The sequence below is a fragment of the Oryzias latipes genome, chromosome 4 (genome assembly GCF_053564925.1).
Source record: "Oryzias latipes strain Hd-rR chromosome 4, Olatipes_Hd-rR_3.1".
NCBI classification, from domain to species: Eukaryota; Metazoa; Chordata; class Actinopteri; order Beloniformes; family Adrianichthyidae; genus Oryzias; species Oryzias latipes.
This window is the reverse complement of record NC_136240.1, coordinates 4441765-4466974: the sequence shown is the minus strand read 5'-3', so window position 1 is coordinate 4466974 and position 25210 is coordinate 4441765. Positions and strand designations below refer to the sequence as shown.

Here is a 25210-nt window from a genome sequence, read left to right as displayed (position 1 = left end):
CAAAGTAGCCTAAATTGTAATTCATTCGAAACGTTTTTCATGTTCTTATCAAAGTTCTTTTGGTGTGTCATTATACCAAACAGCAGGGTCTGGTTCACACATTCGTTTTGTCGTTCCACACATTTTTCAAAAAGATGCAACTTTTCACTGTTTTTTTATCACTAAAGAGAAACTTTTGAGAATAAAGACTGAGAGTTGGTATGCCCCCCCCTTGTGTCAAGCTATATTTAGTTGTGAGATTTTGGTCAAAAACGTCCTAATCATAATTAAAACACCACTGGGAACGTTTGAAAAAATTGTCAGAGGGGAACTTTGAATGTTTTTACCTCCTCAAAGTGTAACTTTTAAGCCTGAAGCCTTTTTTTTTTAATAGTTATTAATCTGTCAATTTTAGTAATTACTTTTATTAGTAGCCAGCAACAAAATTAGGCACTGAGGAACTGCAGTAGTTCACAAAAAGACAGAGTCGCACAGTGCAGTCAAAAGCGCTGCGTCACTAGAGCACTGCAAGACCCACAAACTGGTGTCTCCCCTGCAGTGAAAGAAAGCAGCGATGGAGGCGGGGAGAGAAGAAGGGGCTGCTGCAGACCAGCATTCAGCCTGAAGAAGAACTGGGAGAATTCACAGAGGAACGCCTGCTTTAACTCCTGCTGTGACAGACATGGTAAGTTGACATGACGTCTGTGCTCTGCAGCTTATTGTGTTTCATGTCTCTGCAGCTGCAGAGATGATAACTGGGCTAACCTTTTAGCAGGGATGTTTACTGTGTGCAATGTGCATGCAAATAGCTGTTTTTGCATCTGTGATCACTGAGGCCTGAATTACACAAAGTATTTACATACTGCAGCAGTGATGACTCTTATTATTCACATGTGATGCTGGCAATGCATATATCTGCAGAAGGACTTTTAGACAACTTTGTTTTGGTTATTTTACAACTTCATTCAATTGGAAACCAACCAGCTCCCATAATCCAGTATGGGTCTTTGGGCCAAGACCCTTCGGCTACTGTCAGACCATGAAGACACAAGAGGAACCAAGTCTGTAAAAACCTCTACCAAACCACCCGTGCTCATTTGCTGTGGTGACTCCCGAAGGGATGTTACGAAAAGTGAATAGGGACATTCCATTGAAAACCAACCAACAAACCAACATCTAGACCTGAGCATGCTTTGAGAGCTGTGCTCTGCAGAATGGGGTTCCTGTACTGTAGAAGTAAAACAAGTTAAACCTTCTTGTTAAGTTCATGTTGGTGCAACTATGGACACAATGCTTTCACTATAAATAAGCAAAACGGACTTTTCTGTCTTTTGTTTATGTGCATCTTTGAGGTTCTAGGACAGCGTTTCTGTCAGTCTTTACTTGGTCTTCCAACCACTGTTTTGATTTCTATTTACATAAAGACCAGAGACATGCAGATGGGGCACTGAGCTGTAAAATGCTGTAGGCAACCAAAAAAAAAATCTTGGATCTTTCACTAAAATTCTTGAATGTTCTTTGCCTTTTCACTCTCCCCAAGGTGCCTATGACACCAAAAAAAAGTTGCCACAGTTATCATAAGCCTTCCACTGACTTTGAATGTTACAAGGTGAAAATGTTAATCCGCCAAAACCAAGGACAACATTTCAGTTTGGTCTGTTTTCAAAGTCCTTCTTGTTACTTTCATTTTCTACTTTTTTATCTAGATTAGACAGACCTCTCGCAATCTTTTGACTTGCAAGAGTTTGACGGTTTTATTTGTAAATACTTTGCATCATATGATGTTAAGATGGACCAGCTGAGACCTGAAAATACACAGAGCTTTAAGACTTGTAAAAAAAATTCATAGCAGAGTGTTGCACTGTTTAGTGCGTGAGAAGGATTTTATAATCCCAAACAGATTGAACAAACTGGTGCATCTTTGGCATCAATAACTATCTCTGCCTGTATTAGCGAAAAGGAAACACACCTGTTTGCTCCACAGTATTGAACTGCTAAAAATCATTTTTAGAACATATATGTGTCATACATAGGCTGTATGCTATATATATAAATACAGGAGTTGATGAACACAAATGGTAAAGTTACTGCTGTCCTGGACGGTATGCTATGTGCGCTCTGGCATGCCTGCTGGATTTGGTTTAGCCTATTTCGGTCAAAATGAACTGAACAGGTATAAAAACAAAAGTAAAACAATGTGAATATTAGTTTCACTGTGAGAAAAATACTAAAACTCATGAAGAACAAATACCTACATGGTTTTCTGGGACTAGTGACTCAGGTGCTCTATAGAAAAGCTTTTACTGAACCGAATGTGTGAACTTTGGGGAAAGTTCAGCAGTTACAAAGTACAACAATTTCAACCAAAATATTAAAAATAAAAGCTCAGTGTTCGGTCAAAATGTGATTGTAGGATCTAAAGCACTTTTTGGAAAACACCAGTAATAGCACTGCACTGAGCCATTTTTATTTTTTACATATAATCCTAAAGAATTCATGAGAGAAACAAGATTTGAAGGTCAACTAACTGCATAATGACATACAGACTCAGTTAAACAAAGGTCAGCAGGGTGTAACATCAACTTCAAATTCTTTAGATGAGTTATTTCACAAGCTGATGAGCATTTACTTATGATCATTTTATTAGCTTCACTTGACTGCAAATCCCTCTTTTATTCATGTTGAATGTAGGGTAGCAATATGTGTCTTAAAAATGTCTTAATATTTTGTCTTAGTTTTACTTAAATGTATATTCATATAGCCACCTTACATCTACCTTCTTTTTATTATTTATCTTTATTATTTATCCTTTTTACCTTGCTAGGTTGCACGAGAGCACAAGTAACCAAGTCAAATTCCTGTACATGCACTGTACTTGGCAAATAAAGTGATTCTGATTCTGATTCTGATTCTAAAAATCATTTGTTTTGTTGGCTTTCCAATGCAGATTTCACTAAAATTATAATCTAATAGACCTCATTGACCATGGAGGAAAATGAGGTCATTACAGCAGCATCATAAGAAGCCAGACATCTCACAGTGCACATCATTCTTAGTGACAAACAAGCAAAAAATTAGACCAATAAATGAATTGAACAAATTAGGAAGATAGTTATCAGATAAATGCATCTAGACAATAAAGAGAAACACAATAACAACCACAAACCACAACAGCAAGTAAGTTTCTTGTATACAAGGGAGAAGAAGCAAGTGTGACGGAGGTCTTCCAGCACCCTTTTCTTTCTCCTCAAAGGACTGCTCCACTCGTGCTCCTTTTATTAAGAATCCAAGTAGGAGGTTACAATTTCCAAACAAAGAAACAAACTGAAAAGTTCATTAGGGGGTGTCGTATAATTAACCACTTGGGAGTGTTTTCAGTTTAAATTGCATTCCTTGTCAGCTAAGGACAGTGTGTCGTAAACCTCCTCATCCTAGCTGGGGAGGAGAAGCAGATGAGAAAAACACAGAGCTGTTTCTAAAAAGATAAAAAGGTCAAACTGAGTAAGTATTTAAAAATACATTTAAACATATATTTAAACAATGATAATGGTAAAAAGACCATTTCTTACCCATCAATAGTATAGTATAAACATAAAAAACAATTTTAATCAGGTACTAGAGAATATTATGATTGCAAAGTGAGATTATAGCTGAAATTAAACTGGGGATTTATTTACAATGACAAACTCAAAGCTATACAAAAAAAACAACCAAACCCAGATTACAAGGACCAAAGCCTCTAACAATGTTTGTCAAAATTGCTCTGCTGCTGCCAGTTGGAGAGAGGGGGCTCCAACAGATGATGAGGCAGTATTTAAAGCTGCCGCTGGAAGTCCACAGCCAATCAGGTGCTCCGGACACTGTGGCCTCCAATCTGCACACAACAATAGGAGTGAAAGAGAAAGGAAAGACAAAAACCTCCCACTGCAGCAGAAAACCAAAGAAAACAGGTACAGAAAAACTCCAAATATACAAATAAAACAATATTACGGCCACAGCCGTAACAGTCCACTAATAAACATTAAAGTTCAATCTTTGGATTTATGTAAGGGTAGTCACAGGTAAACACTGAGCTGTTTGGTGATATGGTGTGTACCACACTCAACATGGACCAGGGGAAGCGAAGGAAAGAGTTGAACCGGGAGTTTAGAAAGAAAATCATGGACAGGAAAGTCAAAAGTAAAGACCATCTTCAAGCTGCTTGATGTTCCTGTGACAAAATTTAAAAACATGATAAAGAAATTTAAGATCCATGGGACTGTTGCCAACTTCCCTGGAGATGGCCGCAGGAGGACAATTGATGTCAAATCAAAGAGACAGTTCATACGAACAGAAACCCACGAGTCCAGACAAACCTCTAATAAGATTGAAGGTGAACTTCAAGATCAAGAAACATCAGTGGCAGATCTCACCATCCGTTGTTGTTTGAGCCAACATGGACTTATGAGAGATGACCAAGGAGGGCCCCGTTGCTGTGTGTAAGACACCAAAGGACCTTATGATGTCATAGACTTCATTGATCATGCCAGCCAGATTGTAAATCGCTAAGCTACATGTTGATGAGCCATGAAGCTACTGGGAGAATGTCCTTCAATCAGATGAGAGAAACATGGAAATGGTCATGCCCCTTCATAAGTTCGCTCCAGTGCCTTACTCATTGCCAGAACGTCAGTTACTGTGCTTTTTTCCAGCCATCCTGCTAACTTTCTGTGCAAGTCTGCACGGATCGTCAAGTTCTTGCCTTGCCATTGTCTTGCCTCGCCTCAGTTTCCTCATCTTCCTGGATTTTAGCCGCAGCCAACAGTCCCCTATTGATTTTATAAAGTGGAGATCCTCTTCCGAGGCTTTTCCAGTGTTTCCTGAACTTCACCAGCATCAAGGCTCGCTTCCCCACTCCGCTCTGTCTGCTGAGTTCCTCTCCTGACTCAGCGGTGACACTACCAAGTTCTGCTCCCTCTGTTGGTGGGAGTTATTCATGCTCCTTCAGATCTGCATGCTCCAGACTAGAACTTACTCAAAATACTATTTTTCCTTCACTCTTGGGTTTGCTTCTTTTGGCTGTCCTCAACAAAACCTGACACATGGAGGATGCTCTGTAATGGGGTGCTTGGAATCTGTGAAGAGTACATTGACATCCCAAGACTATCAAGGGATTCTGGAGAGAGATGTGCTGGCCCGCGTTACAAAGCTTGGCCTCAGTCGCAGGTCAGGGGTCTTCCAACAGGACAATGACCCAAAACACAAAGCTCAAGAAAACCATGAATGGCTCAGAGGAAAACATTTGACTATTCTTAAGTGGCCTTCTATGAGCCCTGACCTATATCCCATTGAGCATCTTTGGAAGGAGCTGAAACGTGCCGTCTGAAAAAGGCACTCTTCAAACCTGAGATAGCTGGAGCAGTTTGCTGATGAGGATTGAGCCAAAATACCTGTCGACAGGTGCAGGAGTCTCATTGACGGTTACAGGAACCGCTTGATTGCAGTGATGGCCTCAACAGGTTGTGCAACAAAATATTTAGTTCAAGGTATTGTAATTTTTTAAAGGCCTCTTTTATGGTGTATTTTTTGTAAACGATTCTGTTAAAGCATGGATAAAAAGCAAACTCTGAATATCTATTTATTATTACTTCAAAAATTAGAGTTTTTCTTTAAATCAACCATAGGGTACCAACATTTTTTTCCATCTACAGATCTCAATACTCAGCTTCAAGACGACGTTCCTTGGATGACTAAGAATTTTAGACATATTACATACTGATATTTATGGACATGAGAAGAGCCGCTCAAAACAGTCACCATTGCAGAAAGAAGAACTGCTGCTCAAAGAGAGTGTATGGGAGCAAAGGAAAGAGAAACACAGTGTTAGTTGTTGTTCTCTACAGTCTGACTGCTGTTAGGACAAAAGATTTGGAGTGCTGTTCTTTTTTTGCCCAGACTGAGCTGGAGTCTGCAGCTAAAGGACCTCCTAGTCACCCCTGCTGTCTCGTACAAAGGGATTGGAGAGATTGCTCTGTATCCTCAACAGCTTTGCTAGCATCCTCTTCTCTTCCACAAAGTTAACGGGGTCTAGGGGACACCCCAGGATGCATCTAGACGCCTTTATAAGTTTGCCCAACTTCTTCCTGTCCCTGTCTGTTATTCCATCAGTACACCAAACCACAATGTAGAAAGTTCCCGTTGCAACTGAAGTGTCTTCACACACCAAAGGACCTCCGTCTCCTCAGGAAGCTGAGGCAATTTTGGCCCGTCTTGTGTATAACAGTGGTGTTTCCTGACCCATCCAGTTTACTGTTGATGTGAACACCCTGATAGACATTCACACTTCTCTATGGCAAGTCCCTGTATGTTTGTCACTGGAGTCTGAGAAAGCTTGTTTTGAAAGATGATCATAGTCTCCTTTGTCTTGGTGACATTGAGGTTAAGTTCAAAGCAGTCTACAAAATTGTTACGTTTAGGAGTTGTTGGAAACAGACAGTGCATCCCTCTAGAAACTTTACTCTGCACTTTTGCAAACACAGTCACATGTCGACAGGGCAAGCAGCACCTATTTTTCTTCTCCTATTATATAACTTATATCGACACCTCGTGTCTACATCTGAGCACAACAACTAATGGTGTCAAAGCACTGGAGTCGTCTAGAAACACAAACATCCCTGTACTTCTAGGTTCCTCAAGGTACAGTGGGAATCTCTGCATTAAGTAGATGACAGCATACTTCAACACCTGGCTCACTGCAGGGGTCTTTTTTTAAATAATTTTTTTAACTTGTCCTGTCAAACAGCTGAGGAAACAGATGAGAGCTGAAGCTTGTGTTGGACATATACTTTTACAACAGGGTGTTATGAGTCTTTGGGCATACCAGATGTATATGTGAATAAATCCCTTTTATAATTTAGGCTAAACGTTATTAATATTAATTATATTTGTAACAGTTTTTTGTCGGACCGGATGGAAAATTAAAAGAGGGCAGAAGAGAGAGGTTTGTTATAGACCTTTTTGCTCCAGTAATGTTCACATACAAATAGGTAAACATGAACATAATACAACTAATGTTTCCACACGCATAATTATGCATTCAAACTAACACCTGTGAAACATTTCATTCACGCAAACTATTGGTGCAAAGGTGAGATAGCGCCTGTGCTGGAAGGATTATTTATCTTATTAAATATATATAATTATATATATATATATTATTTATTCTTCTGGGGTGGTGGATGGAATGTAAAAAGAAGGAGGGAGAGTGCCCAGTCATCCCCACACCAAAGCCCCCAGCCAGGATCCCCCAACATCCGCATGGTGGCAGATAGAGATAAACTGCCCTCCGGGCAATCACATCCGCCACCCAGACCAGGGCCAGCAGGATCACCACAGTGCCCTTAATACCAGAGAGCAGGGAGGCACAGGGGAACAGAGAGTGCAAGCTCCAGCCCAACCAGAAGAGCAGACCCCCAACCATGCTGGGAGGGCCCAGGAAAGCACCCCCAGCCTCAGACAAGCATCCCACCACCACCCCAGGAGTTCTGAGCATCCCCCAACCCCAGGCACGAGCCACCCCAATGGAGACCTGCCCCACACTCCAGGCAGCCACCCACCCAGCCCACGGTTGGTCCAGGAGAGAGCAAGGCAGGGGCCAGCCACCCCTGCCCAGGAGGAGGATGCCCAAGAGAATTGGGGGTCCACAAGGTGTCTAGTAAACTTTGTCCGACCAGGCACTCCCACAGTTGGACTTTTGGAGAAGGCTGGCAGTTGAGGGCAAGGACCAGAACCCACACCACAGGGACACAGACACCCCCAGGCTCAGATGTGATGTGATCCGCAGCTCATGGTTGTGCCAGAGAACTTGGGCCCATTTCCATACGGCAACCATGGGAGGGGGACCACTTCCAAGTAGCTCCTCTAAGGTGCATCGCAGCCCCCTCCCCATCACCCTAATAAATGACTATGTAAGGAATGGGGCAAGTTGGGGACAGCTGATAGACTGGCCACTGGTTAGTGAAACAACCGTCCTCCAGCCCCCAGCATAGGGTCAAGGTCTCCCCAGCCCAGGGGCCCCATGCCCCGAAGCGCTGACCCCCCAGGCCCCCTACCCCCCACCTCACACAAAGAGAGAGGAGCCAAGAAAGTGCCGCTCCCCGGATCAAGTCCAGGCCCCAGCCCCAAAGCACAGACTGCAGGGGGTCTTGTTTGTGACTGGCCAGGGGTCAGAAGTGGTTCAGAATTAACTGCTCCATGATCTTCATTGTGTGAGATGCTAGAGACACGGGTCAGAAAAGATTTGGCTCCCTGCCTGTGCTCTTTTAGGAACGAAATCCATACTAGAAATTTTCCACAGGACAGGAAGCCTCTTCAGACTGAGGCTCAGGTTAAAAATGTACAGTAAGACCTGGCAGAGCTGGAGTCTGAAGCTCATGCTTCCCATGTCTTTATTCATAGCCTCTTCTCACCTGATCCACTGTTGTGTTCAGGCTGGGTTGAAGTGAGGGGGTTAGTAGAGTACTGGGGTTTGAGGGTGGATTCTATTTTTACATTGACATTTGACCAACCGCTGTACTATAATATCGTTCTACATAGCAATCTGCCATGCCTCCATTTGTCTTTTTTTCATTGCAGTTGTCAAGGCAGCTGCTGGTCTTCGGGAAAATGTTCTTCTCTGTGTTGATCCTGTCCTCTGTGCTCTCAGTGTCTGCTATGCCTGCAGAACAGGGAAGCAGAAGAGTAGTGCACGTTCTCGGTAAGTTGATTTCACACTTTGTCTCTAGTTTCTACACTTTTCCTGTGCAAAAGTAACAACCATAAATATAGAAGGCTTCAATTTTTTATCTCGTAAAACTATGGCAAGTCAGACAAAATATTAATTTAGGGGAAAATGTCCTCTCAAAGCCACCCACACTGTTTGGTGCATCAGGTTGGAGTTCTATTCCCTTCAGAATGGCTTAATACCTCACGGCTTAAATAAAAAATGGAAATGGAATGGAGACATCATGAACCAGCTAATCAGCCATGAGTAGGGCAAGAATATCTGGAAATCATGCAAAGACAACGGCCTTCAAGGCCTGGAATCGCCCACCCCTGATGTCTCGTTTGTTGCAGATTTATCAGCTGCACGTCCATCATGCCCACACATCTGCTCCAATCTGCTGAAATCCGGGGGCGGTGGAGCTACCAGGAAGTTGTCATTGTGAAGTAACAAGTTTGACACAAACGTGAACTTTGAGATGTGTGATGAATGCTGCTGGAAATAGACATCAAAAGATGTTATTCTCTCTTTGATAAGTAATTGACTTAAAGGGCCTATATCATGCAAAATCAACTTTTTCGAGCTTTTAAGTGTTATTATGAAGTTCATTTCACACATAAAACAACCCCAAAGCAGTATTTTGAGTCACTCTTTTCTCAGTAATCCTCTTAAAACCCTGCTCTATGAGCACCAGCCCATCCCAATCCACAAAACGAGCGGGTTCTCACATTGAGACACAGTTTCATGAGAACAGCCCCTTCCAGGAAGAGTCTGCGCTGCCAGCACCGCCCCCAGGCTAACACAAACAAACACACACACACTTTCTCCATGGAGATAAAAGTGATTGGCTAAAACGCTTTACTGTATTTGCACCAATATGCAAATCCATCTTTGAAAAAGTTTGGATGTTGTTTGTTTTCAGGGGGTAAATGTAGACACGCTGGTCTAGGTTGACATCAGGAAATGGGTGGCACCCACAAGGAGCGAAAGCCATTGCCTTAGAGACCGAGTCGTTTTCAGGGAAGAAATTGAGATACAAAGATAACTGAGTAAAAACCGTTCTTTAGTGTGCCAAAGGTAATACATGGACATAGATGACAACGTAGACTGAAATCTCTTCTGGGTTTTAATGAGTAGTTGTGCCTTTTGGCAGCTGCTGCTCCCTGGACTTCATTTAAGGCATTTTTAACCCCCTTCTTGCACCTGTGGATTATATTTCTTGCTGCCAAGGTGTACTTTTCCACGAATATCACCTTTTTGCAATTATCTGCGGTTTGTCACTTGGATTAGTGAACGTCTGAGCTCAGATCATCATACATACCGTGTGTGTGAGCTAGCTTACCTGCGGATTTGTCTGCTGCTACAGTGTGTGTTTGGCTTCTCTTGGCCTGGATCATCCTGTCTTTTGCTGCCAATGACATTGCTAAGCTTCCCTTTTATCCACTCAACCCAACATCACAAACACTGCTCCTGCACCTGGACATCCCATACCAGCCCCCGTCGCCAACCGCTGAAAATCTCTGGTCGTCAGCACTGATTGCAACCTGTCTACAGCCAGTCTACCTCGGGTGGCCAACGACACGACAAATAAACTACCCAGCACCACTGCAGACATTGTTTTTTTAATCTGATCTGTACAAGAGAGCTGATCATCCAATTTAATGCCCAGAAGCTTGGTTTTAGTCACTTGTTCAACCAAACTATTGTCAATACTCAAATATTTTGTATCAAAAACAATGTATTACAATTTATTTCACTTAACCCAATTGGTAATTGAATTCAGTTGATTCTGTATGGGTTTTATTGAGCCCTGGAACAGTAGCAGATGGACAGAATAAAGTTGCGTCATCTGCACATAACACCACTGCTGCATTTCTGAGCTCGTGGAACATAGATAGATAGATAGATATAAACTTTATTAATCTCCCAAAGGAGAAATTCAGGTGTCCGGTAGCAAAACACACAACCACACACAACAAACAACAGTAAAAAGACAGTTCACAAAATAATATCAGTTCATATCAGGCAGGTTCATTAAACAGCCTGATAGCTGTAGGGACAAATGAGTTCTTAAAGCGCTCTGTCCTGCAGCGCAGTGAAAGGAGCCTATTACTCCGTGAGCTCCTCTGACCAGACATCGTGCTGTGCAAAGGATGTCTGGGATTGTCCAGGATGCTCTGAGTCAAAGCCCTCATTCTCTTCTGCAGCACAGATCCCAGAGAGTCCACCCTCCTCCCGATCACAGAAGCACATCTCTTAATCAGTTTGTCCAATCGAGTGCAATCCCTCGTGGTCATACTGCCAACCCAGCAGACAACCCCATGGAAGACAGCACTCGCCACAACCGACTGATAAAAGAGGAGCAACATGTCAGTACACACATCAAAGGACCTCAGCTTTCTCAGAAAGAACAGTCTACTCTGCCCTTTCTTATACAGAGCATGAGCCTGCTCCGACCAGTCCAGTTTGTGGTCAAGTGCACACCCAAGTATTTGTAGGAGTCAACCACCTCGATTCCCCCTCCATCAGTGATCACTGGCTGGTGGGAGGACTTCCTACTAAAGTCAATAATCATCTCCTTGGTCTTTGATATGTTAAGCACAAGACCATTGTCCCTGCTCCAGGAGGTGAATCTGGTGATGAGCTCCCTGTACTCACTCTCATCCCCTCCCTTTACACACGCCACAATAGCAGTGTCGTCCGAATACTTCTGGACATGACAAGCTGCAGATGCATAATTAAAGTCAGCAGTGTAGAGTGTGAAGAGAAAAGGCGATAGTACAGTTCCCTGTGGTGCTCCGGTGTTGCTCCTCAATGTCCCAGATACACAGTCTCCTAGTCGGACAAACTGTGACCTAAGAGTCAGATAGTTGTGGATCCAGCGAACAAAACCTGGATCAACTCCCATCCTCTCAAGCTTCCTCTTCAGCAGCTGAGGCTGGACTGTATCAAAGGCACTTGTGAAATCGAAAAACATCACCCTCACATAGCTGCCAGTCCCTTCCAGAAAGGAGAGCACCCTATGGACCATATAAAGGACTGCATCCTCCACTCCCATACTGTCCTGATAGGCAAACTGAAGGGGGTCCAGCGCCCCCTCCACCTGGGGTTTGAGCCTCCGGAGTAGTAGCCTCTAAAAAGTCTTCATTATGACAGATGTTAGGGCAACTGGTCTATAGTCCTTCATCCCTGCAGGCCTTGTCACCTTGGGCACTGGGACAAGGCATGAGGTCTTCCACAAGCCAGGGACACATCCTGTCTGAAGACTCCTGTTAAAGATGGTTTGAAGAGGCACCGCCAGCTCTGACGCACAGTCCTTTAGCAACCGTGGTGATATTCCATCAGGACCAGCAGATTTCCAACCATTGAGCCTCCTGAGCTCTATGCACACTTCCTCTATTCTTATAGGTGTTACAGCATCAGGGCTGGAGCTGGAGCAGGCGCTGCTGGGTGGAGGAGAAGAGCAGGTCACAGCCGCAGAGGTGTAGGAGCCGCCACTTGGTGGAGTAGAGGAACCAGTCAAAGCAGCAGAAGTCATGGATCTGTCACTGGGTGGAAAAGGGGAGCCGGTCACAGTCACAGCAGCAGAGGTGGAAGAGTCACTGATGGTTGGGCATGGGTGAGCGTGTACTGAGTCAAACCTATTATAAAAATGGTTGAACTCATCCGCCTTGGCCACATCACCAGGCACAGTCCATCCCCTCTCCTTAAAGCCAGTAATGGTTCTCATGCCGCTCCATACCTCCCTAGTGTTCTTATTCTGCAGCTTCATCTCAAGCCCAGATTTGTAATCCCTCCTGGCGCGCCTTATGGCTCTTCTTAGATCATGTTGAGCCACCCTTGCTTTGTGCCGATCACCAGTCTTAAAGGCCTGCTTCTTCAGGTTTAACAGGTGCTTCATACTGCTTTTAATCCACGGCTTGTTATTGGGAAAGCAGCGTACTTTTTTCAGAGGCACTGCCACATCTGTACAGAAGTGGATGTAATCAGTGACACACACCACAGCCTGATCGATGTCACTGTCACTGTCTCCCACCAGCAAGTCCCAGTCAGTGGATTCAAAACAGTCCCTTAGCATGGCTGCTGTCTCAGGAGTCCACTGCCTAAAGGATCTGGTAGCCTTAGGCAGCCTCATCACAGATGGCTTATATGATGGTCTGAGCTGAATGAGGTTATGATCAGACCTACCAAGGGGGGGTAGAGCCACTGCAGTGTAGGCAGATCTTAAATTCACATAACACAGGTCCAGAGTGTTTTTGTGTCTAGTTGGACAGTTCACATATTGTGTGAAAACCCCTAAGTGAGAGCTCACATCAACATGATTGAAGTCCCCCGATATTATGATGAGCGACTCTGGGTGTGCAGACTGAGCCCTCACAGCCACTTCCTGGATGACGTCACATGCTGACGATGGGTCCGCCCGCGGCGGAATGTAAACAACGATGGCGACTACGTTGGAAAACTCTCGTGGAAGATAGTATGGTCTTATACCGATCACCAAGAGCTCCACATCACGATTGCAGATCTTACTTTTGACCGTAATGTGACCGGGATGGCACCACTTGTTGCTGACCAGCACAAAAAGTCCACCGCCCTTCGTTTTTCCGCATAGTTCCACCTCTCTGTCCGCTCTGACGAGTGCGTAGCCGGGGATGCTAACAGCTGAGTCGGGGATCACGTCAGTCAGCCAGCTCTCTGTGAGCAGATATAAACTCACACGGTATGCCTCGTCAGTTCTTATCAAGGCGACCAGCTCCTCACACTTGTTCTGTAGAGAGTTTACATTCCCCATGATAATCGATGGGACGAAGGGCTTGTTTCTCCACCTTCTAGCCTTTAGTTTAGCCCCAGCACGGCATCCACGGAAGGGCTTCTTAATCTCCGGAGGAATCGGATGTTTACATCCGTTCGATGTGTGTCGTAATTGAAGGAGGATATCTCTCGAGTATTTGTTGATGCACATTTCGGTCAAAAATGATGAGAAGAAAAAGCACAAAAAGCTACTTTTAACAGCAAAAACACAGCGCTACACGAACTTGCTGCCACTTCAGTTGGCGCAACCGTTAACCGTTAACAGATCATTTACAAACACTGAAAATAGAAGTGGACCCAAACAACTACCTTGTGGAATACCACATGATATAAACTTTGTTTACACAGCAGGGCCAGCTCAGGGGCCCTCTGATTGCTGTCCTCCATGGCCCAGGGGCCCTCTGATTGCCGTACCCCATAGCCCAGGGGCCCTATAATTGGCATCCCTATTCCCCCCACCCAATTCAAATCACCCTTATCTCTTGGTTCTATTCAGATATGCCCTGTAACAGTGTGAGTTGTCATAAGATCTTAGAGCAGGGGTATTCATACTTTTTGGCATGTGACCTACTATTGAGATGACAATTTCTTGAAGATCAACCTATATATATATGTGTGTGTGTATATATGTATATATGGTGTTTTGTGACTAAAATGCCGTTTATTAAACATAGTATTATGAACTATTAATACATTACATTGTTTATGTACTGATAATTAAAAAACGACACAGTAAAATTACACAAAGATACTTTTGTGTTGACAGATAAGCCGTTTTATTACAAAAACAGAAAACAGCGACTATCATATTTCATGCTCTCCTGTTAACCGTGCAATGGGGGGAGCATGGCTTTTAAGTCTGCTGGCCCAGTGAGTAGCGCGTGCAAGGGAAAGCGGGGGGGGGGGGGGGACTACATAGCATGCAGCAGAAGGAGACTCACGGGGCAGCACCCTCCAGTTGTCCGGAGTGGTCTTCTGCCAAAGACTTGACGTATGGCGTTTCACCTCTGCCATAAAGTGAAAGGGCGTAAAGACAACTGAGCTGCGTATTCAGGAACTGAGTGAGTGAACCTTACAACATCGCAGACACAATTCTAACAAAGCGACCCCGTGTTTCATAACTGCACGCCTGCAATCTCAACTGAGCCGTGATCCCGCGCGAAACAGCATAACTCTGCACGTGCCAAAAGCAAAACCTAACAGCTCTTCGTCTGGGTAAGATTCACTTTGGTTCCCTGTGAGCCTCAGTGCTGTTATCTTGCTATAAGGATCATCAGTAGTGACACCCTATGACCAAAATGCTGTCAAAAAGTGAAGTGGAGTAAAGAGCTTTCCAGGAAGAACCTGGAGTTTTTCTTTTTCCACAAAGCTGAACACAAAACCTGCATGCTTGGTATGTCATCAACAGGTTGCAGTGTTCAAAGAATGTAACATTCTGCACCACTATGAGACTCATTATAAAGAAAAGTTTCACCATTTGCAGAAAAGAAAAGAGAAGAATTACCAACTATTAGCTGGACTGAAAAACAACCATCTGCATTCACTGCAGCATTGACATTAGTGATGAAGCAGTGACAGCTACCTGTAAACTATTGTAAACACGTTGGTGCAAACATCCAAACCATTTTCAGAGGTAAACTTGTGCCCCAAACGCAGTCGACCTTTGCCAAAATGAGTCTGTCAAGGATTGTGATTACAGATCCAACATCTCTAAGGAGACTTGGACGCCAAATGAAGGAATCCAGTCATTTATTGCATTTTCGGTTGCTATTTATGAAAACACCAACATCACAGAAATATATAGCTGTGTATATTTATTAGAGATGTTAGAGAGACCATCACAGCTGAGTTTCTGGAGTTGATGGACACAACAACAGCTGATGACATAGTCAGCTCTCTAGTTACTGCGCCAGACGATTTTGGAGTGAACTGGTCACGTGATGTCAGTCTGGTCACTGATGGCATCCTATCAAAGGTCAGGAATAAGGCAGCAGTTGCCACAAAATTCAGGCATCAAACCAGGAAAAGATTCTTGGACATTTCATTGTGTTTTGCACAGTTGAATGACAGTAAATGTGTTTCTGCACAGAATCTGAATCCTGATTTTGACGGTTGGGTAAAGTTCAAGGAGAGAAAGGAGGTTAAATGATTATGTTCACAATTGTTAGCAGGTTTAATTTAGTTTAATTTTTAATGGTTTTGACATTTACATTTAAGGCACTGTGTCGGCCCCAAGTTATTAGGCTACTATGTTAGTTGAGGCATTTTCCCCAACTGAGTAATAAAAACTAAAACAAAGCTGTTATTTTGTTTTTATGTTACTGGTCCGGCCCACTTGAGATCAGACGGGCTGAATGTGACCCCCGAGCCAAAATGAGTTTGACACCCCTGCTCTAAAAGAAAGTCCCGCCCCGCTGCCTCGCCGGACTTGACCAGCAAATTTCAGCCAATCAGATCAACCAGAAACACATTAGGGCCACTCCGTACAGACTTTTATGTTCGCCTTATGGTTGTGAAAGTACTGTATATAGAAAATATGATAAAAGGCAGAGAGCCGCATACAGCTCAAGAGCTGCCTGTTAGCCCCCCGCTCTGAAAAATGAAAGTCCCGCCCTGCATTTGACCAGCAAATTTCGGCTAATCAGATCAACCAGAAAGGTTACTGCCCCCAAGTGACAAACACACCCCTGATACCCCCCCCCCCCCCCCCCCAAGTGACAAAAACGCCCCCTTAACACTGAGCGCAAATCCAAGCAAGGGCGCAAAGGAGAATTGACCACGCGGGATCACGGCTCAGTTAGGATTGCAGGCGTGCAGTTGTAAAATACGGGGTCGCTTGGTTAGAATTGCGCCTGCGCTGTTGTAAGGTTCCTCACTCAGTTCCTGAAAACACCCGCTCAGTTGTCTTTGCGCTCGTTGAATATATGGCAGAGATGAAACGCCATATTTGATGTGCTGCGGGGCTAGTAGCGACTTTCTGATGACAGACAGAATTTGCATGTGCAGTGACGTATGTCTCAGAGGATGTTCGATTGGCCGTTCTGCATGTCAATCATGTCACGTACTTCTCGGTGAGGATTCTGATTCGCTGACAGATTTTTTAGAAGTACATTTTTTTGTTATTTATCTTTGCTGGCCTGCGATCTACCCTCATGTCCTTGAAGTTCGACCGGGGTGATGAGCACCCCTGTCTTAGACAATAGAGGACCTATGTCATTGCAATTGGCATCGGCATCTGCATTGCTTTGGGCCCCCTGGGCCCATAGACCCTTGGGCTCCTGGGCGCTGGCCCCACTGGCCGAGTCCATAATATGACCCTGAACATAAGTGAAAGACAAAAACAACACACACTTGAGCACCTATGAAATGTTCCCTTTTATTTCTGATTTTATGCAGCAAGTAATGTCTGTGTGCAAAAAAACAAGCTGGTGCTTTTTACCATGACACCATATAGCAGCAACTCTTCAAACACAGAGTTTTATTCAAAGATAACTTGATGCTTTCAGGGCTGATACATTTACAAAGAACCGCATGTAGTGAAGTGATTAATTGGTGGCTGGCAGGAACAGGTGTGGGTGCCATTATCTGGTCACTACAATGTAAAAAGCCCCTTGCAGCTGCTTATTAAAACATTCACATTTTCACTTTGTACTGAAGCCCAAAATGCAATTAAAGGTAGTTACTGTTTGGATGATGCTTAATTTCAGATAATGACCACCTTTGCAAGCAGGGGTCAAGATCTGGCACAGAAAGTGGGACAAGAGACAGTGGACGAGACACGTGCCCTCATAGGGCCCTAGGGTTTTTTTGTATTAACATTAATACATTTCTGTTAAAGATATAAGAAAAATGTGGCTACAACCCCCCTGGTTTTCTATTGAACCCGTTATCTTGTATTATGGGGTTCTGAGCTGCTGCTTCTGTCTTTGCAGCTTCGCTCAGAAATCGTTAGGGACAGCTGGGAACAGCCAGAGAAACTGCTGCCTTACGGAGAACTAAAGAGATGTGACAGTGAAGCAACTTGAACCTGAGAGTTCTGGTCTAACTAGTCACCGTCCACTAATTCAATGAGCTTAAATGTGGTTCATTTTTCAGAAAAACGCTCTATATAAGTCAATGATTCACTTTTACTTTAGCCAGGTGTCTGAACACGGCGCATCAACTCAACACAGAACAAATTGTGCAGGGACAGGAAGTTTGGTACTAAGTTCAATAAAAACACCAGGGGAATTTTCAAAATAAATGTATTTAGGGCGAGTTCATAGCTTCCTCACTACTGGTTTAACACCAAGTGTATCTGTTTGACATAATGTTTTCTAATTAGAATCGGCTTCTTTAAACTCTGTATCATTCAGTTTCACAATCATCTGTATTAAAATCTTTCTAATCACAACAAAAACCTGTGTTTAGAGGATAGATGGATAGATAGATATAAACTTTATTAATCTCCCAAAGGAGAAATTCAGGTGTCCGGTAGCAAAACACACAACCACACACATTGAACAACAATAAAATGACAGTTCACATCAGGCAGGTTCATTAAACAGCCTGATAGCTGCAGGGACAAATGAGTTCTTAAAGCGTTCTGTCCTGCAGCGCAGTGAAAGGAGCCCATTACTCCGTGAGCTCCTCTGACCAGACATCGTGCTGTGCAAGGGATGTCTGGGATTGTCCAGGATGCTCTGAGTCAAGGCCCTCATCTTCTTCTGCAGCACAGATCCCAGAGAGTCCACCCTCCTCCCGATCACAGATGTACATCTTTTAATCAGTTTGTCCAATCGAGTGCAATCCCTTGTGGTCATACTGCCACCCCCAGCACACAACCCCATAGAAGACAGCACTCGCCACAACCGACTGATAAAAGAGGAGCAACATGTCAGTACACACATCAAAGGACCTCAGCTTTCTCAGGAAGAACAGCATACTCTGTCCTTTCTTATACAGAGCATGAGCCTGCTCCGACCAGTCCAGTTTGTGGTCAAGGTGCACACCCAAGTATTTGTAGGAGTCAACCACCTCGATTCCCCCACCATCGATGATCACTGGTTGGTGGGAGGACTTCCTACTAAAGTCAATGATCATCTCCTTGGTCTTTGATGTGTTCAGCACAAGACCATTGTCCCTGCTCCAGGAGGTGAATCTGGTGATGAGCTCCCTGTACTCACTCTCACCCCCTCCCTTTACACACGCCACAATAGCAGTGTCGTCCGAATACTTCTGGACATGACAAGCTGCAGATGTATAATTAAAGTCAGCTGTGTTTTTTATTTTGCATCTAAGGATGAGATGCAAAATAGAATTTAGCTGTGAATCCAAACATAGAACCAGAGTCACATTGGGTTCAGCTGTCAGGAACTGGAGGAAACTGGGCTTAGAGGCAGAAACGTAAACATTTAATAAATCAACTTAAACAAGACAAAAACTGTGGAGAAACAAAAAGCAGATAAAACAGATGACCTGACAAGGTAGAACTGAATACCAGACAATTCAACTCACTGAAGACAATGAACAGAAATGAAGACAGCTGTGGATGATGAACATGAACCTGGAGTGACTGACAGAGGAGAGAACACGACCAAAAACACCACTGAAGAACTGAACTAAGGCCTAAAATCCTCACAGCAACATTATGATATCGTCCAATATTATTAATAATTTCTGCATCCTGGGAATAAATGTTGTAGGATATCTGTGTTGAAAATATTACCATCTATATTAAACTTTGTTCATGTTGATTATACCTGGAGCACATTGTGCCAGCAGAAATAGCCTCCAGTGTTTTATTGCTCTGATGTTTTCCAAGTCTACGATAAAGTGATTAGAGTCTGTCAGGACTAGTTAGCCCTCTGGCTGTCACTTCCTGTTTTATTTTGAAGTCCTGTCTTTTCTGTCTTAATTTCCAGTTCCTGCTGTGTGATCTGCTTCCTCCCTAATGTGCTCCACCTGTCCCTCATTGTCTTCCCTATATAAGCAGTGCTTTTTCTCAAGCCAGTGCCAGATTGTCTTTCTTTCACTGTGAGCAATCCAGCCTTAATCTCTCCAGAGTTCTTAGAGCTTTTTTGTTCCTGAATCATTCCTCTTTTGGATGGCCTCCTGAAATTATATTAAAGACTCTGATTCTGCCACTCCCTGACTCCACCATTGTGTCCGCCTGAGCTGCACCTGATAGAGTCATGCTAAAAGTAATTTGTTTACATATAAGAAATGACAATTGTATTACTTTCACCTACAGTAGCTGAGAATTTATCTATTAGTAGGTTATTTGAAAATTTTACTTCATTTCCTTATTGTTAAAGGACAAAAACATTAGTTTTTGCTGCCCTTTTGGACTTTGAGCCCCTGCTCCTTTAAAATCCTGTGCCCGTCCCTGCAGTTAACTGATATAAGGGGGGGTTCAAACGTGCCCTCTACCTTTTGTTTACAAGCTTGTGTTGCAGGTCTGACATCAACAGAAATGATGTGACACAATTTTAAAAAGCACACACAAACGGACATGGATAGCTGCAATGCATGGTGCCCACCAGACCCGCAGGAGTAAAGTGGGATTTGGGAATTGATCTTGAAACCCTCTGATCAGAGGATAACTTATCTATAGGAGCCACACAATCAAGTCTGAGTCAGCTCATTCTTTGTTAGCTTTAAGAATGAAATAGTAAGGAGTGGCCAGGTTTCTTCTTAATTATGTTTATGGGAAATTGGGAGCTCCATTTAAATGTAATTGTAGCTAATGCATTTGATGTTATTTTTCTTTTTAAAAGACGAGTCTAAGTGTTTGATCTAAATCCACCTTGTGTACCATTCATGAAAAAAACAGTGATAAGTGTGTACCCGTGTTCTAACATGTGTGAAACATCTTTCAGAGGACGACACTGGAGCTGTGATTGTGCAGACAGCTCCAGGTAAGGTGGTGACTCATCGAGGCGGCTCCATCACTCTGCCCTGCAGATTCCATCATGAGCCGGAAAACACAGATCCTGCTCGCATTCGGATTAAATGGACCAAAGTGACGGATGCTTTGCAGTTTGATGATGTGTTTGTTGCACTTGGAAAGTAAAGTCCTTCTCCTTTTTTAAACTCCCTGTTTGATTTTGCTCTTGACTTGTGATATTTCATTCAGTATCATGGGATTTAAACGTTGCTAAATGACCTTTTTTTTCCCTCTGAAACCATGTCTCTTTTTTTCATGAAGCGTGTTTGTCTCCAATCTTCCCAGACAACAGCGGGTATTTGGCTCCTACCGTGGACGTGTGTTCCTGGAACAGGAAGGACCAGGAGATGCTTCAGTGATCATCCAGAATGTCACGTTAGAAGACTACGGCCGCTACGAGTGTGAGGTCACCAACGACATGGAAGATGACACAGGATTTGTTAACCTTGACTTGGAAGGTCAGGAATCAGGTTCATCAGAAGCAACAGTTTTGACATTTTATAACCATTTGTAAATTTGAATAGGAACTTGTTTAAGCCTCAAACTCAACAGGGTGTGTGATTTCCTTCCCCGTAGGGGTGGTTTTTCCCTACTACCCCCGTGAGGGGCGCTATAAGCTTAACTACCACCAGGCAGAAGATGCCTGTAAACACCAGGATGCCATCCTCGCCTCTCATTCTCAGCTGCACAAGGCGAGTTTGCATTCTGCTGTATGGCATGTGAACACACCGGCACAGTCCGTCAGCTTCAATGCAAAAACGTCACAGATCATTTCCTCAGCAACAGCAGGGAACAGAGGAGGCAAAACATGACTCAGTGCTGTCAGTGAGAAAGTCCATCCACACACATGACTAAAGGAGTTATAATAACAGACACATGTGACATGGATATTCTCACTTTCAATAAAAACCTTGATTTTTCTTCCTCACAGGCCTGGTTAGATGGATTAGACTGGTGCAATGCTGGGTGGCTGGACGACGGCTCGGTCCAGTACCCCATTTCCCATCCCAGAGACCAGTGTGGCCGTAAAGACACTCCGGCTGGGGTTCGTAACTATGGCTACAGGCACAAGGAGAGTGAGCGCTATGATGCCTTTTGCTTCACTTCAAAGCTAAACGGTAAAAACATGCAGGCAGTTTGATGTGTGCACAGGTGTCACATTCATTTTCTGCAACCTTTGTGACCACACGACCTTCTACAGATGACCCTGTGAGTGTGAATGAACTCACAGGAATAGCATAGGTGCTAGACAAAAAGGAAATGTAGATCTTGGATTCCTCAGGCCGCTGGTTCTAAATCAGGTTGGTGTAGACTCAGTCCCACCCCGGCTGTGAAGTCCTCAGGGTGTCAAACATCGCCTTTCATCTCCCAAAGCTTTGATTTGCATCACGTTCCCACAGAGAGTCTTCAACACGCCACCTTCAGGCTCACACACTCAAATGAGCCTGGAAGAGTTTTTTTTTACTGCAATGAAGTTTGTTAAAGTCTTATGGGGACTTGAGATGTGGCAGTCTGTGGCAAATTTCCCACGTTTGAAAGAAATCTGAAGACGTGAATGAAGTCTTGAAGAACGCGATTGTACACCTTAGAAAAAACAATACCTTTTTAAAAAGCAAAATATTGTTTGAAGAGTACAAGCAAGAGCAAAATAGCAACCTAAGCTTAGTGAGCAAAGGGTGGTTTAACAGGAAGTGTAAACGTTTTTCTTCCCTTGAGTGTTAATTACCGCGGCCCGTCAGTTGTGAGCAGAGGGCTTCAGCAGTGGTCATAACAGTCCTGTGCCTCAGTCCAGCTGGAAGACATCGACTAAAAATACCCCTAGGAAGGGTGACACAATGCTCTACCTTTAGAACAGCCACCAGCCACACAAGCATGGAGAGAAAAAAAAATCAATATCTGAGCCAATTTTAATGATAAGGTTGTCAGAATATTTTCCGTTGCTCAGAAATTCTGCTGCTTTGTAAGAAAGGCTGTTTTAATGGTGTCAGTCTTGGCAGCAGTCCCTTGCAGCAAATTCTGAGGCTTTTTAGAGGTATTTGGAATTTGCTGCTTTTTGACTTTGAGCAGCTACTGTTGTATCGATTTGATATTCTGAGCACAACCAGGCTCAGAGGCCAGAAAAACAGAGAAAATCTGCCTTAGGGGCTCCTTCAGTCTCAAGGGATTCTGTCTTTTATTCTGTTCTCTTTTCCCCTCATGGACAATTCCTTTCCTCAGTTTTCTCTCACCTTTTCACATATTCATGCACCACTTCTCACCTTTCTTTGTGTACCTGCAGGCAAAGTGTACTTCCTCAAACGTTATAAGAAGACTAACTATGCGGAGGCGATGAAGGCTTGCATTCGAGATGGTTCAGTGTTGGCCAAGGTGGGCCAGCTCTATGCAGCTTGGAAGTTTCAGCTTCTGGATCGTTGTGAGGCCGGATGGCTGGAGGATGGCAGCATTCGATACCCCGTCGTCAACCCTCGCACTCGCTGTGGAGGACCTCATCCGGGCGTGCGGCACCTGGGCTTCCCTGATAAGAAGTTTCGCCTCTATGGGGTCTACTGCTTCCGCAAGAATCAGGAAGAAAATGCAGATCAAGTAAAAAAAGCAAAAAACTCAGCTGATGGTTGGAAGAGCAGCAACAGCCTCCTCATGACTGCCACAGGGGGGGGTTTAAAGTTGACACACTGAGAGCGGGAAATACATTCAATTTTACATTTGACTGCAGCCGTCACCTTGTAGGCAGTCTCCATTATTCGCTTTAAAACCCAGAACACCAACAGACAAGAAGTAGCAGAGTTACGAGAAACATTGAGTTAAAGTATGGGGTACATATTAATGATGATGATAGGGCCTCACCTGTCATACATGGGGCAGAGGTTCGCTCACGTCTATCAAGTGAAAGTTGTCAGAATAAAACAGCAGCCTGACAATTCCTCATGAATCTCATCGTAAAGATGTTTGAATGGTGTTTTGGTTCCACTGTGACTCTTCTGAGCGCCACAGACTCAGAAATGAGACAAAAACATTGGTTAGAGATGGAAAAACAGAAAGAATGCGTTAACCTTCAAGTGGGTTTCATACTTGGAAGCCCTGATGCTAACTTGTTGTATTTTTCTTATTTCTTATTTCTTTTCCTTAGCTGAAGATGCCAAATCATAAATATTGCACAAAAGTAATTGCACTTTAAGTAGATCCTTACTGCTTAAAATAACTTTGGTCTAAACTTAAAATCAGCATGCTCTTTGTGGCTGAGACTAGCTGCTGCCTTTGCTAATAGATGTTGCTCTTTGAAACTCTGGGTCTCCAGTCACAGCAATGGGTTATCATTAATGAAAAAAAAGTATACTTGAAACTATGCAATGAATGGATGACTTAAAAGAAATAAAAGGCTTTGAAAATGTTTTAATGGAACAATATATTTTTTCAGTGAATCACTGATGGAAATTGGTCGTCTCTCTTTATGATTGACTGATGATGGACAGAGGACCAAAAGAAACAAAGGGCTGACCTTTGGAAGTTTTGAAGCTTGAGAAAGTAAGAAAGTATTCTGCAAATACTCTCCACAAATCAGTGAATAACTCAAAATCAAGGTTGTTTGAAGGACCGTTTCCCAAACCTTGTCCTCAGACACTGTCCTGCCATTTTGTAGTCCTATTCTGCTCAAACACACCTGCCTTGGATGACTGTCCTCATCATCATCGTCCTTCTGCAGAGCCTGAGGATGAACTGAATCAGGCTTCCTAAAGCAGGGTAAAATGGTCAACATGAAGGACTGGGTTTCCTAAACACCAGGGTTACTCAACTTACAGCAACTTGTGAGGAACTGAGTTAATGAATTACTATGGCTGTGGTCCAATTCATTTCAAATATAAAAAAAAAACATTATAACTCAATACATATTTTTATTAAGACAAAATTGTCTTTAATGTCACAGCAGCCCAAATAAGTAGCTAACAGATTAGACCAAAGGGTTTTCAGTGTATTACTAAGCAAGCAAAGGGTGACAGTGGAGAGGAAAACGCCCTGAATGACAAATAAGAATGAAACCTCCAAAAGAGTTGAGTCACTGAGCGTTCACGGCCCGAGAGGACACACACACACACACACACACACACACACACACACCCACACACACACACACCACAACACAGGAACCTCTGTTACAGGACAGTAACTGCAGAACAGGACACAGATCAGCACAGACTGACCGGGACTTCTGCTAAATCACTAAAAAGTTAGTAACTGCAGTCATCACTCCCAATCGTGTTAGCAACACGTAAAAAAACAGACTTTTAACGCTAAAGCAAACAGGACTGTGACTACACTAACTCCCAACTATTTTGGGATTTTGGATTGGGTATTTCAAAAAATTTAAAACAAAACACCCAGAGAAATACAAGCCAATAATAAAAAAAAAAAAATTAAACATAAAAATTAAAAAGACTGTTAGACTGAACTACACAAATGCATGTTTGAAAAGGGAATAGGCAGAAGCCAATGTTTATCTAAGCCCATCCCTCCATCTACCTTCAGATATTAATCCTGAATATTCACCATAACTGTAATTCCTCTTTATCCACAGTCAACATTTCACAGTAAACAATTGGATGTTTCATAATCTTGCATTTTAAGAACATTTTCTCTTTCAGTTTAAAAGTAAATTGTTTACTTGTTAATTTTGTCGGTAGCACATAAAAAAACACAGTCTGACATTGTTACATGTTAACTGGTTAATTTTTTTTTCACAATAACACCCAACTTTC

The 25210-nt window shown here is 43.3% G+C and overlaps 1 protein-coding gene across 1 annotated transcript; it reads left to right on the top strand.

Moving 5' to 3' along the window:
- The first annotated feature begins 258 nt into the window (after positions 1 to 258).
- Positions 259 to 23847, top strand: hapln4 (hyaluronan and proteoglycan link protein 4). Its single transcript, XM_023953936.2, has 7 exons — positions 259 to 664; positions 8593 to 8713; positions 20392 to 20581; positions 20745 to 20917; positions 21036 to 21151; positions 21391 to 21577; positions 22738 to 23847. The coding sequence occupies exons 1-7, from the start codon at positions 662 to 664 to the stop codon at positions 23133 to 23135; spliced, it is 1188 nt and encodes a 395-aa protein (XP_023809704.1). The 5' UTR covers positions 259 to 661; the 3' UTR covers positions 23136 to 23847.
- The last annotated feature ends 1363 nt before the right edge of the window (positions 23848 to 25210 follow it).